Genomic DNA, 17589 nt, shown 5'->3' with positions numbered 1-17589 from the left:
TTTCTAAGGCCAAATAAACAAAAAGTGGAGGATACCTGCATTTGAAATAGTGGAGGGAGCCAAACGCATCTTGGAAGGGAATCAGATAATATTTGAATATGTTTTTTGAATATTTGCTTTTCAATCCCCAATCAATGGGGTTTTTTTAAAGCTCTGTCCATTTGCAGTGGTTGTTCTTACATGTATAGGCTCCTGGTATTCTTGGATTGGTTTGCAAAACTGCCATCTGTATGTTCAGCTTCTTAAAAGACTGTTTTCCACCTGTTAGCAGGTTAAAAAGGAAAAAAAGTAATCCCTCCATTCACTCTGTGTGTGTGTTTCTTTGAAACTACAGGTAGGGTGACTGTAGTGTGCATTATGTAAGTCCTCTGTTGCAAAAGGTACCTGGTATCTCACTGATGTAACACATGGAGTTCCCAGCTGACAACAGGGAACTGTCAGCCCTTTCTGTACCCCACTATCTTACACCCATATTTATTAAAATGCTTAACAAATGTTGCTATATTGATACTACTTTGTTGTGCTTGGAGATACTTTTGTGCATATAAGGGATGATGACATCCCAGTTTTAAGGCTGGGATTTCATAAAGGAGTTTTTCCAGGAACAACACACCGTGTGAAAGGAAACCTGGACCCCAATTCTGCATTCGTACCAGTGGGGACAGATTCTTATGGAATTCCACCTTATTACGTGAACTTACAATCAGGAATCCCAGATGATGAAATTAGTGGCTGGTGAATGTAAGATTATTTATTTAATAGAGTTTTCAATACAGAGTTACACTTTCCAAGTGTTTTGTGCTATTTTGCAGTATTGTTGTGCTTGGATTTTGAAACCTTTAATAAAAGTATAGAAGCAACTGCAGTGTTTGGTACCACGAAGACAAGTAAGTATCATTGCAAACTTGCAGGTGGGTGGTGGAGTCACAGAAACCAGTTTTAGATCAAGGGTGGATGACATAATGTGTCTGAACCTAGGACATAGGAAGTATTTTATCATATACTAATCCTTGCTTAAAAAGAACCCAAACCTTTTCCTCTTGTATTTCAGCAGACAGCTTTGTTTTTCTGTTTCGTTGTGTTTCTTTTTAAAGATAATATCAAGTGTCTACCTGATTTTGAAGCACTGAACTGTCAATTGTCACGCTGTTAAAGCTTCAGATTAGTAAAGGACAATGTCAGTCATTATTAGGCCTTGTATCTTTAGACTGTTACAAAACAGTAGAGGTTTTTGGGTCTTCTAAATACTTGATGGAATTTGCAACTCATTCACTAAGAATTTAAATGGATAAGAAAACATTATGTGCAAAGTAATTCTGCATGATTTCCCTTCTATATTTTCTGTAACTTTTAATTAATAAATATGTTTCTCAGAGTTCTGCTGCCATCTTCTATGTTTATGTGAGGTATGTTGTTGAAGAATGTTGCACTCAGCGAACATTTCAAAAGCAATTCTTTGTAGTTTAGTTCAGCTAATCTTTGGTGAATTAAACTGGGAGGGAAACTTCCATCACCGTTTCACCCTCACCTTTCCCAAGTTATATTTAAGGGGGATAGAGCTGTGGTCTTTAAATTTCTAAAAGTTGAAAGGGTTTTCTCTTCCCATAAAAAAAATGATCAGTGAAATCATAATGATGCTGATACTTGATGCTTTTGTGAAGCTTTCATGAATTTATTTTGTATTTTCCAGTCATTAGGGGTTTTGCCATGGGTTTCAGCTAGAGCAGAAACTTGTATTGCATTTGTTTTTTTCTTTTTAGCTTTGACTGTAGTAACAGGTTACTTCTGCATTTGGAGGTACTAAAGAGAAATACTTAAAAAAAGTATTTTGTAGCTATATATATATACACACAGATACACATAAATCCATGGAATTTCATGAAATATTTTAAGTAGAGCGTAAAACACAGTGAGTGATCTACCAAAATATTTTTGTGTAATGTCTTAAAACAATTTGAGCCTGTTCTGTGTGGTTTATAATTATTTTCTTTTCCTCTCCTTTTTAATGAGGCTACTGTGTGGCTACCCAGGGAGCACAAAATGCGTATTCATGCATGTGGGCTGTATAAGCAACCTGCCTAACTTTTCCTTCTTAGGCCCACACTTAGGAAAGATTATGCAGACGCTGTGCTTTGTACATGAGTAGTGTGATTGTTTTCAGTGGAAGTAGCTGATGTGGAGTTCAGCACACAAACGAGTTTTAGCTTTTTTACTAAATGCAATTCAAGACTTCTCCACAAAGTGTCATTGGCATAAAGGAAAAACTCCATAGGAAAAAACAGCAACAGCTTGTTTGTAGCATAAATTCTTCAAAAAGGTAGTTGCATGTGAATTGGTGAAGGAGTGATGCTGCAACATACTTCACATACTGAGGGAGATAAGGGCATATGATTTCTACCAAGTTTTTAACAACTGTTCTTTTGTTTGTTGTGTTTAACTGCAAAGTGTTCTTTCATCTTCAGTGGGGTACCCAGGTACTCACATGGTACGAATGTACTCATGATCTCTTGCAGTTTGGGGTCTGCTTTGCACTATAAAGAAAACAGATTTTTTTTCTTTTTAAATTGTAAAATTTTCTTGCACAGAGCTTCATTTAATTGGCATAGACTGGTTTTCATTCCCAAAGTTTGAGCATTGGCAGAAGTGTCAGATGTTTCTGCACACTAGCACTTCTGCTTTTGTTTTTACAGCTTCACTTAGGAATAGAACTAAAATTAGCAAGAATATCTTTTCGTCCTTATAAGCTGTGTCCACCTATAGGACCACTTTACTCATGCTGTGTGGTTGTCCCTGCAACAATCCTAAGTGTAGAGTGGGCCTAAGGGTTGCAGTGTTGTGGGAGTTGCCAGCTCCTGTGTGTCCATATATTACACGACTGTCTGGCACGTGGAGCTTCAGGAGGAAATTTTTCAAAGAATTCATGTTTTTCATTGACCAAATAAATAAGTAGCTCAGGATTTGGTCAGGGTGGGAAGATTTCAGAGTGAAATGACAGAATTCAAAAAGCCTTGCTTTCATTGAGACAATGGATTTCTAGTAGTTTTCTGCTTCCCTCTTTCATCTATGTTCATTGTGAAATCAAGGTATGTGCTTTTTTTTTTCCCTTTTCCAAATTTTTTTTCAAACTGGATAATAGACTACTTTTGTGTGATTCACACAATTGAGTATAAAAATGTCTTTTTTTTTTTTTTTCAAACTTCAACTTTGTGTCAATCTCTTTCATAAAAACAGGTTTGTGGGAGGAGCAAGGGGAAATTGAGAAGAGCCTCATTGCCATCAGTTGCAGAAAAGTGAGAAAGCATGCTAAATGATCATGTTTTAACTTATAAAAATTGACTATGACAGTGATACATCAGTTTATTATTTTTTGTTTGTTTTTGAAGAATTAATTGTAATTCAATCTACTTGTTTCCTTCTGGAATGACGAAAATTAAAGAAACTGGAGAATCTTTTCACCAGGAGGTTAACACAGTGCTGTTAAATAACTGACAAGATAAAGTTTTTTCTTTGGGTTTGGTTTGGGTTTTTTTTTTGTTCCTATCTGCTTCAGCCCTGTAGAAGATTATCTCAGTTGTGCACACAATTTTCTCTGTCTAACAGTCTGTGTGCAGAATTCATATGTGTGTTCTTACTTTTTTGAGGGTGCTAAGTGAGCTTTGCCCTCTTCTGTGTGTGTTGGCATGGTGGCTCAGGTTTTCTGTCATTTTAAATTATTGCTAGTATAAAATTTTGATGGGTAGAAAAGGTAGGCAGATACAGGAATAGCTTTAAGTCAGTACCCTTGATTCTGGCCCTGGTCTGTGACTTATAGTGGGGGCTGGAAAGTGTTTCAAACATTTCTGTAAGGATAAACCACTCACTGTGTGTTCTGAACAAGTCTCAGAGTTGATGTCCTTAATACTGATTTCTGAAAGAAAAAGACATATTTTGTCATTAAGGCACTGGGGCAGAAAGGGCTGTTCTTGCTTTCTTTGCAGGCTTTCAGTGGAGTGTTTGGGAATTTGGAACAAGGTCCTCAGCAAAAGATAGGTGCTGAAGAGAGTTCCAGTCAAAGTTTAAACATAAACTGGAGGACACTTTCCAAAGATTTAAATTTCTTGGAGGACTACATTTTCATCAGAAGGTCTCCCTAAATACCTGGATTTACATGTGTTCAGATCTGTCTGACCTTAAAACCTCAGTCTTGCTCAAACCAAAGCCCTCTTTTGTGTGGCCTCTCTGTAGAATGTAGAGTGCAGTGGGTGCTGAACTAAGCTCTGCAGCTCTCTCCAGAGCAGCTGGAAGGAAATCCAGTACTCTAGAGATTGGAAATCAGGGTTTGGGATAGACGGGTTTGTTTACTCACAACCCTCCTACTGGGTATCTTTAGTTAAAAGTGGGCTCTGCTGGGTTTCTAATAGTCAGGTGCCCAGATGCTCATCACTGCTTCAGCTGACCTGTTTCAGTGGATATAGGTTACTGTATCTTTAGCTAAATTTTAAAATAGATAACAGGACTGTTTTTCAGTGTGAAAAAAGAGGCCTTTAGGACACTATAGGATGTTGATGTTCATACTTAGGAGGCCTGTTAATTTGCATTTTGGTTAGAATTCCTTTTAATCCTTGTTGGATTTTATCACATTATAATTTTGTGCCTTACACAGTGAGAACACCTTTGGAACTGGTAGCTGGACCTCTTGGTTTGGAACACAGTTGGTTTTGTTTGCTGTAAATGGCCTTAGGGCCAAGAGACACGATGAAAACATAGTGCATGCTTAGGGTGTTCTAGCTTGGTTATTGCCATTTTCATTGTCTGCTACCAACCACTTCTGCCATCACTTCTATTAATTTATTCTTTGAGGGTTTTTGGAGTTTCATTTCTCTAGATATGTTAAGGCTCAGTTGTCATCCCAAAGTTCAGGTTTATCAGATGGTGATTTGATTTACTGGGCCTTTAAACTGAAGGTGAAATGGGTTCCTGAGTCACAAATAAGAAATTGGAGTAAGAGTGGTGTTCTTTCAGAAACATAACTTAGATATTCCCATTGATAGCTGTTCATGGAAAAACCAGTTAATTTCTGCTATGTAAGGGCAGATAGTTACTTAGAAATACTAACTGGCATTTCTGGAGAAGAAAGAGGATATTGTGGTTTGTGTGCATTACACCCCTGCTGTAGGAACCTAAATAATTTACCACTGGAGCACCAATTTGTCTTTAGAAATAGGTTTATTCTGTTTTTTTCATTCAATTACCTTGAAAAGACTCTTCACATCATAGTAATCATGTCACCATTTCCATCAGCCCATTCATATAGGTATTTGGGTTAGTAGGTCACTGAAACAGATTGAGAGGTGGTGGCTGTAGGATCCTTTTTCAAATGCCATGACAACCAATACTAATTATAATATTGAAATTATTAATTATATGTACTCCCAAAGGCTAGGAATGGGTTTTCATTGAAAGATAATGTGAAAATTATTTGTCATATTGAAAATATCACGTGGCTAATATATCTTGGTAAGCAAGGATTATTTACTGTAAACTTTACACTTTACACTTACTGAGTTCATATTTTTGTGTGGAAAGAGGTGTGGGAGAGGATGAGCATTTGAGCCATTTGCTACATGTCTTAAGGGGCCTTGAGAATGTCCCATCTTGAGAATATTGTATTGGAGCTGGAAAGCCTGAAAGGGTAGAGTTTTCCTCTCTGGTTTGGCAGTTCTTATGGTTCAGTTACCATAGCAAGCCTAGTTTTCATACACTTCCATACTAGAAGCACAAGTCAGCTTTTTAGAGGAACTACATGGCATATTGTTGCTAGGATTTCTTATTTTTCTAGTCAGTGAATAAATTTGTGCATATGTGGGGCAGCCATTAGATGAGTCCTTTCCTTTAACTACTGTAAGAACTAGAATAAAAGGCCTGGGGAAGTACCTAACATTTTACTCTTCCCTCGTTATTTGGATGAAAGGAAATGACATGCTTACTGGCTGGATTGATACCTACTAATTAAGCCCATTTTTTAGAGTTGACTAGTTAACGTGCAATTGTAAAAAGAAACTGCTCAAAGAGGAAATCAAAGCCCTCATGTATGCATGACATATTGTTTGGTCTATCGAAATAGTCATCTACGGTCCTCTGTGTCTGACTGGTTGAGCACATCTTTGTTCCACAGCAGTGGTTATGCTTTCAAAAGATAATTCATTAAAGCTGAAGTTCTTAAGAGACATTTTGAAACTAGAATAGAGTACGTTAGCCCTTGGGTTATTTTATATAGGTTTCATATTTTATCGCAGGAAACAATTTAAGACAAGAACACTGAAACTGAGTCACTTCTTTTATTTTTTTTTTCTAAAGGTCAGGTTGTTTGTGTGAGCAAATACCAAAGGTGCCGTATCAGCTCAGGTCGAAGACTCAGTTGGCCTAATGTCTCTTCTACAGCAGTGGCTGGTCCTTAGGAAAGAGCTGAGAGAAACAGAATGTGAATGGATTTGCCTCATCCTAGTTTCTGGAAGTCAGCAGTTTGAAAGCTTGATGATGGGGTTTGTTGTAAGACTTTGGAAATAAACTGTGTCAGCTTGAGTTAGTCCTGTGTTCTTCAGCTGACTGAGTTCTTGAGAGACATTTGAGTAGTTTTGTGATATGTGAGTTTGCTCCATAAAAGCTGTGTTCACTTTTCCTCAGTGTGTTGTACATATGTACACACTAAGTCTATTTTATATCCTTTATTGGAATTTCTGCTGTTTCTTATTAGTACAGAAGTCAAATTTGAACTGTAGAAAACTTAACCCCTTCTGGGGGTTTGCACCACAGAAAACGAACGTCAGCACTGTGGGAATGTGGTGTTAATTTCACCTTTAATCAAGACTGATTTAAAGAGGAGTCTGCTGTGAAAAACTTGTATTTAAGTTCCTTTAAAATTCTAGGGACTCCCACAAATGTAGGGGTTTGTTCTATATCTCTCTGCTGACATTTTAGGATGAGAGTATTTTCTGTACGGATCAGCTGTGTTACAGGAATGGTCCCAAAGTTCTTCAGCAGTGGGTATAAGTGCACAGAATTCATGCAGCTTTTCTAACATGCCCTTGCCTTCTTTGAATACTTCTCTGCTATTTTCCTCCTTTGGTCCCATTGACTAACTTTCAGGCTTTCTTGTCCTGATGCTTTTAAAATCCTATATAATTTTAATGTCTTTAGAAAACTCTGGGTGGATTTTTTTTGTTTTTGTGGGTTTGTTTGTTTGTTTGTTTTGTTTTTTTCTATCCTTGTTGGCCTGTGTTATTGGTATGACCTGTGCTTGGAGTGTGAATGTGCTTCTGTTTCCCTGCTCTGGATGCCTGTTGGTTTTGGCTGGGGTAGGGTTAATTTTCTTCTCAGTGGCTGTTAAGGGGCTATGCTTTGGATCTGTGCTGAACACAGAGCTGATAATAAGGAGATGTTTTTGTTACTGCTGGGCAGGGTTTGCACTGAGCCAAGGCCTTTTCTCCTTCTTGTACTGCCACACTGGGAAAGGGGCTGGAGGTGAAGAGGAAGATTGGAGAAGACACAGCTGGGACATGGGGCCCAAACTGACCAAAGGGATTTTCCAGACCATGTGACATCATGCTTGGTATATAAAGTGGGGGGAAGAAAGAGAGGATCTTTGGAGTGATGATGTTTGTCTTCCCAAGTAATCTTTACATGTGGTGGGGTCCCATTGTCCTGGCGGTGGCTGAGCACCTGCCTGCCCATGGAAAGCAGGGAATTATTTCCTTGTTTTGCTTTGCTTGTATGGGTGGCTTTTTCTTTGCCTATTAAACTGTCTTTATCTCAAACCATGAGTTTTCCAGCTTTTACCCTTCTGATTATTTCCCTGGTCCCATTGCTGGGACAGTGAGTGAGCAGTTCCATGGGGCTTGGCTGCTGGCTGGAGTTAAACCACGCCAGTGCCTTTTCCAGGTTTTGAAGAATATGTCTGTTCCTTGCTGTCTTGTTCTTCACAAAAAATTAAAAAGAGTGTGTAATGCTGACTAAAATATTTCTTGTATGGATTAGTACTCTTCCTTTGTGTGGTTGTCTAGAAAGTGGCTTTTATTTATTCTTGAGTTGTTTTTAAAGTTCTGCTGCTTTTGAGACAATGAGGAGAAAGGAGATGAGTACAAATGTGCATACACTTGATCCATACAATTATTTTCTTTTTTCCATCAATTTTTCTTATGTGATACTGTAAGGGCAAAATGATTCAGGAACTCTTGGGGTTTTGCCTTCACTGACAGACTTAATAAAAGTATTAAACAAACACAGAAATGTTGGGGTAATCCTAACTAAAACATTTTTGTAGTTGTTGGGTAAAGGCTGTCTTCAGTCCTCAGGAAAGACAAACGGGTTTGGTAGTGTAGAGTACTTATTAATGGGTACTGACTTTTGGTTTGTTTTTTAATTCAGTTTGACCACTGCTCTTTGTATGTAGTGTGTGTGGCTTAAACACTGGAGTGTTAGCATGGGGCTTGGGAGGCTTGACTTCATGTCTTGGCTCAGCTCATGGGCTTCCTAGGGATCTGTCTTCGTGGTATTCTGGAATCAGAATTTGCTCCAGAGTCTTGAGAGACTTCACAGTCTGCTGGAATCCATTTGAAAGTGGTTAGTGTGGTGCTGAGTTAGTTAGTTCTGCTGAGAAGTGGTTAGGGCTTCATGCTACCAGCTTAGACTTTGTCCCCAGCTTGCTTTGTTTGGAAGGCTTGTAGTCATCTCGGAGCGTGGGCAAAGTTCACTCCTGTCTGCTTGGTAGCTATAGGTTGAAATGTCTTTTGTGACCTTCAGAAATATTATTTTTTCTTCTCCCCCCTTCCTCCCCCCTTGCTTTGCTTAAGGGGATGCTCAAATAGTAGAATGATGAAACTTGTAAATAGTTGGGTGTGGGAGTTGTAATGCGTTGGGCAAACTTTATCCTGGCATATTTGCCTAAAACCCTTTCTTGATTTCTGATGCTGGTAAGTAAATTAGCTTGTTTTTGCTAAACGAACAGCTGGTGAATCTGCTTAATTTTTACCAGATGGTCTTCTGAGTTATGTAAAAACAGAGAAGCATTCTTATCTCTTCAGTTAGAAGCTTGCAGTGGGTGACCTTTCAGTCTGTGTCTTGGTTGATATGCCTGGATGTTGTTTTTTAACTGTTTGTCTGAAACAGAAGTAAAAGTTAATTTAATAACCATGGATGACTCATATTAAGAACAGTCTCTGTACACCAGTAGGGTTGTTGTAAGGTTAGAATGAGCAGGGATGCCACAGAGGGATGTAGCTGATGTAGTCTGTGGAGGTGGTCCTGAGACAGGTGGGATTCTGGGATGAGAAGAACTGAGGTACCAAAAAATCTCAGTTGTGAGTGTCTGAATGTGCTGCATGTCTTGATAGCCCAGCAGGGAGTTACAAAGGCATCCTAAATTTGATACTATGGTACTAAAGCCTTTACTTGCTTGGCTGGGCATATTGGCTTGACTTCACCTGTTTTGGGGGAAGAAGTGTTACACTTTGTTTCAATAGCTTTGAAGTAATCACCATTGCAACAGTGTATGTATGAATTTAAAGAAAATTTTCTGACTTGTTAATATGTCATGGCTGAATTAGTGTCCTAAATCTTTCTGGGTTTGAGTGGACTTCTAGCAGATACAATCTGGTATACCCTTTATAGGCTTGATAATTATCCTTTATTACTGAGCCATTCTCCTCATAATGGATGGGAAAAGGAAGCAAAGTACTATGTTTGACTCTAGAAAGAGGAAACTCAGGGTTGGGTTGTTTAAAATGCATCTAGAAACCTGATTTTTGTTAGGAATGCTTGGAGAAGGAATTAAGGATTTTTCTAGAAGTAGTAGTAGCCACATAGTGGGCTGTACTAGTGTGCCAGGAGCCTGAGGGAGGCCATTCTTTCACACAGTTTGGGTGAGATCACTGCTACCAGGAGTGCTGTGTTCAGTATCAGTCACTCTATTGACAAAGCAGAGCAGGTCCAGTGAAGGGTTACCTAGGAAGGGAGGAGGCGGGAGCATTTTTGTGTGAAAGGTGATGTTAAGGGAGCTGGCTTTGTGTAGCCTGGGAGAGAAGGCTACGGGAGGATCTGGTTGCTGTCTTCAGCCGTACAGTGGGTGATAACAGACAATACAGAATCAAATTTCTCTTGGAGTTGCAGTCTGAAGGTGAGAGGTGGTGGATATAGGTTACAGCTTGGGAAATTATAATTAAATATAAGGAAAAACAATTCTCAGCGAAGGTGCTAAAGCACTGGAACAAACTGCCCAGAGAGGCTGTAGACTCCCTGTCTTTGGAGATATGCAAAACCTGCTAGGGAGTTGAAATGTGTCTGTGAACTGTCTGGTTGTAATTGAAGAGGTGAATAAAACAGCAAGGTAAATCTTGGTTCTATTACAGAGGAAATATGCAAGGAGATAAGTAATATCATTTGCTGTATCTCAAATGCTGCTAAGAACAGCTCTGAGTGGTTTGTTGTTTTTAAGCTGCTGATCTGGGTACTTCAGCTGTCCTTCAGCAGCAGGTTTGTGGCCTGGACTCAGAGTTTTCCGTGCTCTTGGTCTCTCTCAACTTTAGAAGAGCAAGTTACCCAAGGGATAGTGAATTGATTTTTAACAATATATGTTCTTTGCCAGCATTTCTTATTTCTCTTGAAAACCTCATGTAACTTTATGGAATAGATTAACTCTATTTAGTTAATCTAATTAACTCTAGTTGCCCTGCTCTATCTAGTGATAAAAATTTATTTGGTGCTTTCAAAAGTAAGCACTTCCTCAGGTGCTGTCTGTGCACTTGCAGGTGGGTTAATGCTGGCTTCCTGAGCTTGCGTAGGAGATCCCAGAGGGTGAAAGCTTTTCTTCCTAGGTAATCCTGTTGAATCTCTTGGTGCCTTCATGTAGTTGTTTCTTTGGGCATTGTAGCTTTAGATAAACATTGAAATGATGGACTGAGCTACAGATCTTTTGTTTTTTTTTTTCATCTGACTGTTACAGGAGCAAGTGGTACCCAGTGTAATTCACAGCTGTCTGTCTGCCTGGTTTTAATGGGCCTGAACCTGTTGGACAAAATGTTCTAGGCCTCGTTTGGGTTAGCTTAGAGATGGTCTCTTTTGGGAGAAAATACAGCTACTGTTAGTAGCCAAAGGAAATATGGAATTGTTCAAAAGGAATGTTGCGACTACGCCCTCCATATTCAGCTACTGCTGTTAGGCCAAACGTGGCTGTTTGGATACTTTGCCTGCCACTTTTTGCCTTGGCGAGAAGGGGAATGGTGCCACAGGTGAGAGACATCCTGCCTTGCTGCTAAATACCATTTGCTCCCAGCTCCTGTGCAGCAGCTGCCACCCACTGCCTGTCGGGCAGCAGTGGCCTGGCTGTGTTGGAGTCCCAGCAGCTGTGTGCTCTCTCCCAGTCTGTGCTGCAGGAACAGCCCGGCTCTCTGTGCTGGGAGCAGCAGTTGGCCCTTCCAGCTCCGCCGTGGAACAACTGCCTGGATCTCTGCAGCAGGTGCCGGGGGAGCAGCTGCTGCCAGATGGGGAAGGCAGCTGCTCCCCTGGGGTGTGGAGGTGAGCTGAAGCCTGTGCTGTTGAGGTGGGGTGTCACAGAGGGTCTCAAAACCCAGATCCAGCTGTTACAGCTGCTGGGGTCAGACCACCCTGCAAGGGATTTAGAAGAGCCAGTCTGTCATCCTGCATGACAGCTTTCTGGAAGCAGCTCCTAGGTTTGTCTCAAATGCCTTGAAGTCTGTCTGCCCTCACAACTTCTTTCCTATTGAATTGTTTCCTCAGTAACTACTTTGCTTCTTTTATTAAGGTTAAGGTTACTGTGCAAAGATAGGACCCCTGATGGTTACCTGTGAAACATTCCAAGGGTAAGGTCTCCATCACTAAAGGGATATGAAGCTGCATGGAAAAAAAATTTGGAGAAGCACTCTGAAATGTTACTATGTGCAAATCTCAGTCTGCCTGGTGGAAACACTTAACCTGTCCTGGAAAAGCAGGATGCTAAGAAAGTTGTTTTAACATTAAATAATTTTATCTTCAGAATCTGATTATGTATTCAGTACACAACAATAGTTTTCTCATCTTTGCTTTCATTTTTTGCTTGTGTGGTCTGGAAAAGCACAGAAGTGACTGCAGAGTCTCTGGAGCTGCTGTGAAGGCTGAAAATGGTATCTTAGATTTATAGGAAATGCAGAGAAAAGGAGGAGGAAGAACTTGTTCTACCTTTTCTTCTCCTTTGTCCTCCAAAAAAAAATTCTTTGGTTTCTTTCTGATGTGTAAAGGTTTACAAATCAGTGAGCCTTCAAGGTTTTACCTTTTCTGTGGTGGCTTGTTTCTTTCATCTTTTGATGACTTAGAGGATGTGCTGGTTGTTGATTGAAACAAGATTTAGTAGTATTCATGTAGGAATTTTCTTTTAAAATATTTAATGCCTTCTGTTAAGCTGGTCTCATGAAAATAGAGCTGAATAAAATCTGTGAATAATATCTCCTTAGTCTCTCAGTTTACTTGCTCAGCAACAAAGATATATTTTTGCATCTTTAGAGCTCATCTGCTGTGCTATATTTTGAAGGGTTTTTTCACTTCTGTTTCTGCACAGATTTAACTTCTTTTCTTTTTTCCTATTAAATTTTTGTTTGTTTCTTGCTTGGGTAGAATAAAAGGAATAAATGTGAGGAAAAAATCTTTAGGTACTGTAAATAATTAAACCCTGTGAATTCTAGTCTGCCTTTCTAGATAAGTAAGGCATAGAGCCCTAAGGTGCCAGGTGTCCCATGGATTTGTACCAATGAAATGATTCCAAATTTAATTAAAATACAGCCAGGTAACATGGAAAGAAGTCCATTAAAAGAAGCTCTTATAAATATTCCAGCCAAAGGAAAAACTTAAATCAGCCCTTGCAATTAGGGATGAGAGACAAACCCGTGAGGAACCAGACTTTGTTAATTCTGTTGCTCACAGAACCTGCTGGTTTCCTGTGTGTGTTTCCCTAAAGAAAACAAAGACAGGAGCAGGCCAGGTTGTTCTGGGACTAATCTGTCACTACACAGCCTTTGACGTCACGTCACACTTGGCAGTGAGGGACTGCCGGTCTTGTGTGCTTAATTTCTTAGGGAAAATCAAAGACATGCAAACCAGATGATTTTCTTTAATTTAGCTTGCATGACATGATGCAGGTACAAGGAAGCAGCTTTAATTTTTAGTTGCTGGGGGTTTTTGGTTTTACTAATGGCTTCTGACTTGATGCAGGGATTTGTATGTCATAGTGTGTAGTGTCTGAATGTTGAAATAGTGAAATATAACAAGATTCTGGATAATCTTAGTTTGCTGCAACTCTGACGTTAACAGTGTGTTGAGGAAGATCCTGGAATGTCTGTTTTGTGGTTACGTTGACAAGTAGCACTCATTCTTTCCTCTTGCAATTCTGAAATGTTTGTTTTCTGTTTTATTGACAACTAGCAAAAATGGTCCATCTGGAAAGTGAAATCTTAGTTTAAGAACTCCTCAAAATCAACTATTAAAAGGAATTGTAAAAACGGTGCAAAGATTTTAACCAAAACTGCTTGTCTTGGCTATTACGAATTCTGATGATTTTTACTTTCAGCTGGTTTTTACATCTGTCCATTCTTGTTACCCAGTGACTCTGCATTGCTAAGTGACCAAAAGCAGGCTTCTGTTTTACATTGTAAATCACCAGAAAGATGATTCAGGAAGGATGCAGGCACACAGGTGAATTAGTTGTTTAATTACTCTGCCTTCACTGTGATGAGTTAACTCCTTTCACTGTGTGCTCTGGCAGAAGGGTAAGCTAATTTTGTGTTGTTTATCTCAAAATAAAAGTATGCCAAAGTGAGCTGAATTGATTTGCAGTTAGTGTGGGCTAAGAGTGGTCAGTGGCAAGTCAGCAGAGCTTCAGGGATGATAAAAAGAGGGAGCAACTAAAACCAGTTTAAATCCTGAATTGTAGGTACCATCCTCTCAACTTCATCTGCACGGCCCAGGGGTGAAAACAAGCGTTGGTCAAGTTCTTATTGTAGGTTGGAACACAATGTAGTTCTTAAAAAGGTCATACAGATTTTGCAGGGCTGACAAATGAGAAATAGTAACTATTTCTGTAATGACCTGATTAAGTGTATTTCACTCAAATGTAAACAGAATCTCAGACTGTCACTTCTGCAGAGCTTTTTCTCAAAGTAAGGTTTTTGCAGCAAAGCTGTTTACATCAGTTCCAGTGGTGGGTTGATGGTAGCATGAACCCTCCTGTGATTTCAGAAATGACAAGCTCAAGCCCTGTATTCTTCAAATCTACCTGGCATAAGTGTATATAAATGCATAAGCATTTGCTGGGGATTGTGTTGAAGCACTGTCTCATTTTTAACTTCAGAAATAATGGAAAATAAGGCAAAATGATGCTTCTGAAGAGCAAAGTGCTATTGTTCTAGCACTCCCAATGTGAAGTGGGTGAAATTCAGCATTAATACAGCATGCTCTGAAGGGGAAGAAATTTTGTCTTGTTGCAGAGAGGATCAATGTGGTCATGAGAGCACTGTGTGGCAGTAGAAACTGCTGCCTCCCCTCTGCTGGCAAAATTCTCCATAATTTCATCTTGTGATCCTTGAGGTCCTTCAGGCCGGTCCATTTTGTGTTGACATACTGCATGTAGTGCTTTGTAAGTGTGGAATTTTTCAATGTTGAATTTAGGAAGAGAGAATTTGCCTTGAATTTCTCTGTGATTTCTTCTTTTTATGTCTTCTTTGTTGTAAATGGGGAGAAAAGTCAGAAAATGGCAAATATATGACCTGATGGCTTTTTATGTCTTGGAAGGAAAAAAAAGTCTGCTTAGCCTTCTTCTTCTCCTACGACATAAAGGGAATCGGAAAACTGATGTGTTTGCTGCTGCTATCTAGCTCTGTATTATTACTGTTAAAAGGTTTGGGTTTTTATTTTTTTGGTGCAGTTTTATATAACTGTGGTAGAGCAGAAGGAACATGATTATGTTTCAGATCTTGTAAAAGTCTGAACTCCTCTTGTGTGTTTGAATACAGAGCATAGCTTTGGTTAGGATGAAAGATGATAAATTCCAAAAAGAAACTTAACTGTTTCCTTTTTTTTCACCTCTGGTAAAATGTATCTGATATGCTTCAATGTGAATGGTAGCAAATATGTGGTAGAAAGAAGAGCAGTGCTCTGCCTGCTGAAGTTGAATAGTTGAAAAGGTCTGGGTATCAAAAAAAGGCAGCAGGTTGCAGCATCACGGATTTTGCTGAGTAGAGGTGCTCTTGCATTTGGAATTAAGCTCAATTTAAAATACGGTTTTTGAGGTTAACATTACCTTAAAAATGCTATTGTGTTAGATTTCTTGAACTAGGTAAAGCCAGAGTACAGGGCTAGAACTTCAAAGGTTTTTGTGCTCCCTTTTAAAGTAGTATGAGTGCTTCAAGTTTTGAAGGTAGAATTCTCAAAACGCCTTTGTGGGACAGCACTATTGTCCTAATTTTACAAATAACTACTTGGTCTTGCTTCCCTAGGTGGCTTGCTCAAGGTTACACAAGAATCCTCTGGTGGAACAGGGCATTATATTTAAATGTTTGATGTTTAAAACTTGAAGTCTGATTCCTGGATTGCCCTTTTGTAACAGAAAGGAAAAACCTATACCTTTCCTGTCATCCTACTGAAATTAATTGAATTATAAGTATTAATACCCTCATTTTGATCAATGCTTTTAATTCTGTTTATTGCTTCTTTTTATTTTTAGGCATGTACTGGTATTGAAAATATTGATGAAGCTATAACGTTGCTTGAACAAAATAACTGGGATTTAGTGGTAAGTATTCTAAGAAAATGACTTCATAGATCAACCCCACATAACAGTGACATGGCATCTTGCTGAGACAGCTAGTAGCTTTATTTCAAATTTGGGGGTGTCTCGTGGCTGGGACAAACAGTTTGTTCTGTGCAGACTGTTTCTGGTCTGTTAAAGCCTCATCTCCAAGTAAACGTGACCCTGAGTTGTAAAAACCCTGCTTTGCTCTGATTGTCTTCAGGCTTTTTTCATTTCTTTCTTTCCACTAAATCCATGTCTCCTACTGTGTTTAGTTTCCTTTTGGCATCATTTTGTAAGAAGTATTATGAAGGGTAGTGTTTTTAGGAGAAGACCTGTGTATACACAGATGGGTTTTTGAGGATTTAGGTTCCTGAGGAAGAAATGGAAGGTAAACCAACTTTTTCAAATTTCCATGTGCTTTTTGTTTAAAGTGAAGATTGTTGCTCTCCTGTTGTTGGTGGTTATGCAAAATGGAGTCAGATGATTAAAGCCATAGCTTTATTTAGATTTGGTGCTACTCAGACACCATTAACTACAAACAAAAAAACCAACCAACACTCATCCTGAAAAAACCTCATCTATTTTGTAACAAGGTTCAATGTGCATACAAATAGGAAGAAACCAAGCAAAATAGTTGTAGGTGTTTTAAGACTTTTCATAGGATTAGTAAATAAAGAAACTATTAATCCAATTTCTTAAGGTTTAGAAGTGTAAAATACAACAAACTTAATTAAAAAGCAAGTGATCTTTAAATTGTAGAACACTTGATTTCTTCCTTTTTTTTTCTCTTTTCCAAAAGAATGACCTTTGGGCAGTCCAAAATATCAGAAAGTCATCATAAAAAAAATTAGATATCCAAAATTGGCTGTGGACATAGTTTCAACTGTAACCTATTGTAAAAAAACAGTACATAGTCCCAACACTTGAAACTACGTGTTAAAATGAACACAAGAGTCTTTATTTTGCAACATGTCATGGTATAAGCAAGAGTGAGACACCCGTGAGCAAAAAGGGAGTGCCTGTCATCAGAGGCTTCAAACAGAAAAACCCAGATGTGTGTTGACAGAGTGGTGGAATTAAAGCATCTTTTGTCATAGTAGTTTGTAGTGACATGGCATGAGCTCTTTTGAAAATTCAAGTGTTTATTGGAAGGCAAGGAATAGCCTTATGCATTCTGTTCAGGTTATGAAGTTCCCAATACAATCCATTAGATCCGTTGGATGTGGTTTTGGAGGATCTGTAAATTGTGGGCATTACAATAAAAGCTCAACAGGTTGGGTTGAATGAGAGAACTGCCATGAAAAATGGTCAGAACAAGTAAGTCTCTTCTGGGACTCCAGAAGGAGCAGAAAGGAGAGTGAAGTATCTAAAGCTGTGAGAACACCTTTAAACACTTAATTTTATTAGTGATTACTAGATGATCTAGAAGTCGAATATAGAGAGAAAAGAAGTAATGACCTAAATGTGCAAGCTTAAAAAAGGCATGGGGAAAGTAAAAAATGGTAAAAAATTAAGGATGCAAGAGGTACTTGAGGAAGGTACATAGTTTTTGAAACTAGGCAGAAGATGAATGAGAGGAATGTCTATGAAAAAGAAAAAAGTAAGTTGTAGAAGAAAAAAAATAATATTGAGGAGGGGTAAGTGAAGAAGATGCCCTAAGGGTCTGTCATTAGTAGGACACTGTCTCCTTTTTATTAAAAGCAGCCTTCTTGTAAAAAAAGGAGTGTGAGTGGAAGCCAAATCCTGCTAATCTAACAAGGAGGTAGAAGCAGGAGAATGAA

General features: G+C 38.9%; 1 protein-coding gene across 3 annotated transcripts in view; it reads left to right on the top strand.

Moving 5' to 3' along the window:
• Positions 1-17589, top strand: part of FAF1 (Fas associated factor 1) — a 155049-nt gene that overhangs the window by 5081 nt on the left and 132379 nt on the right. For all 3 annotated transcript variants that reach the window (XM_069023381.1, XM_069023382.1, XM_069023380.1), the window contains one exon: positions 15740-15808. In XM_069023381.1, the coding sequence (XP_068879482.1) occupies positions 15740-15808 (69 nt within the window). The remainder of the gene's footprint in view (positions 1-15739; positions 15809-17589) is intronic.

This window comes from Aphelocoma coerulescens, chromosome 8 (assembly GCF_041296385.1).
Source record: "Aphelocoma coerulescens isolate FSJ_1873_10779 chromosome 8, UR_Acoe_1.0, whole genome shotgun sequence".
Lineage (NCBI taxonomy): Eukaryota > Metazoa > Chordata > Aves > Passeriformes > Corvidae > Aphelocoma > Aphelocoma coerulescens.
This window is presented reverse-complemented; position numbering and strand designations above follow the sequence as displayed.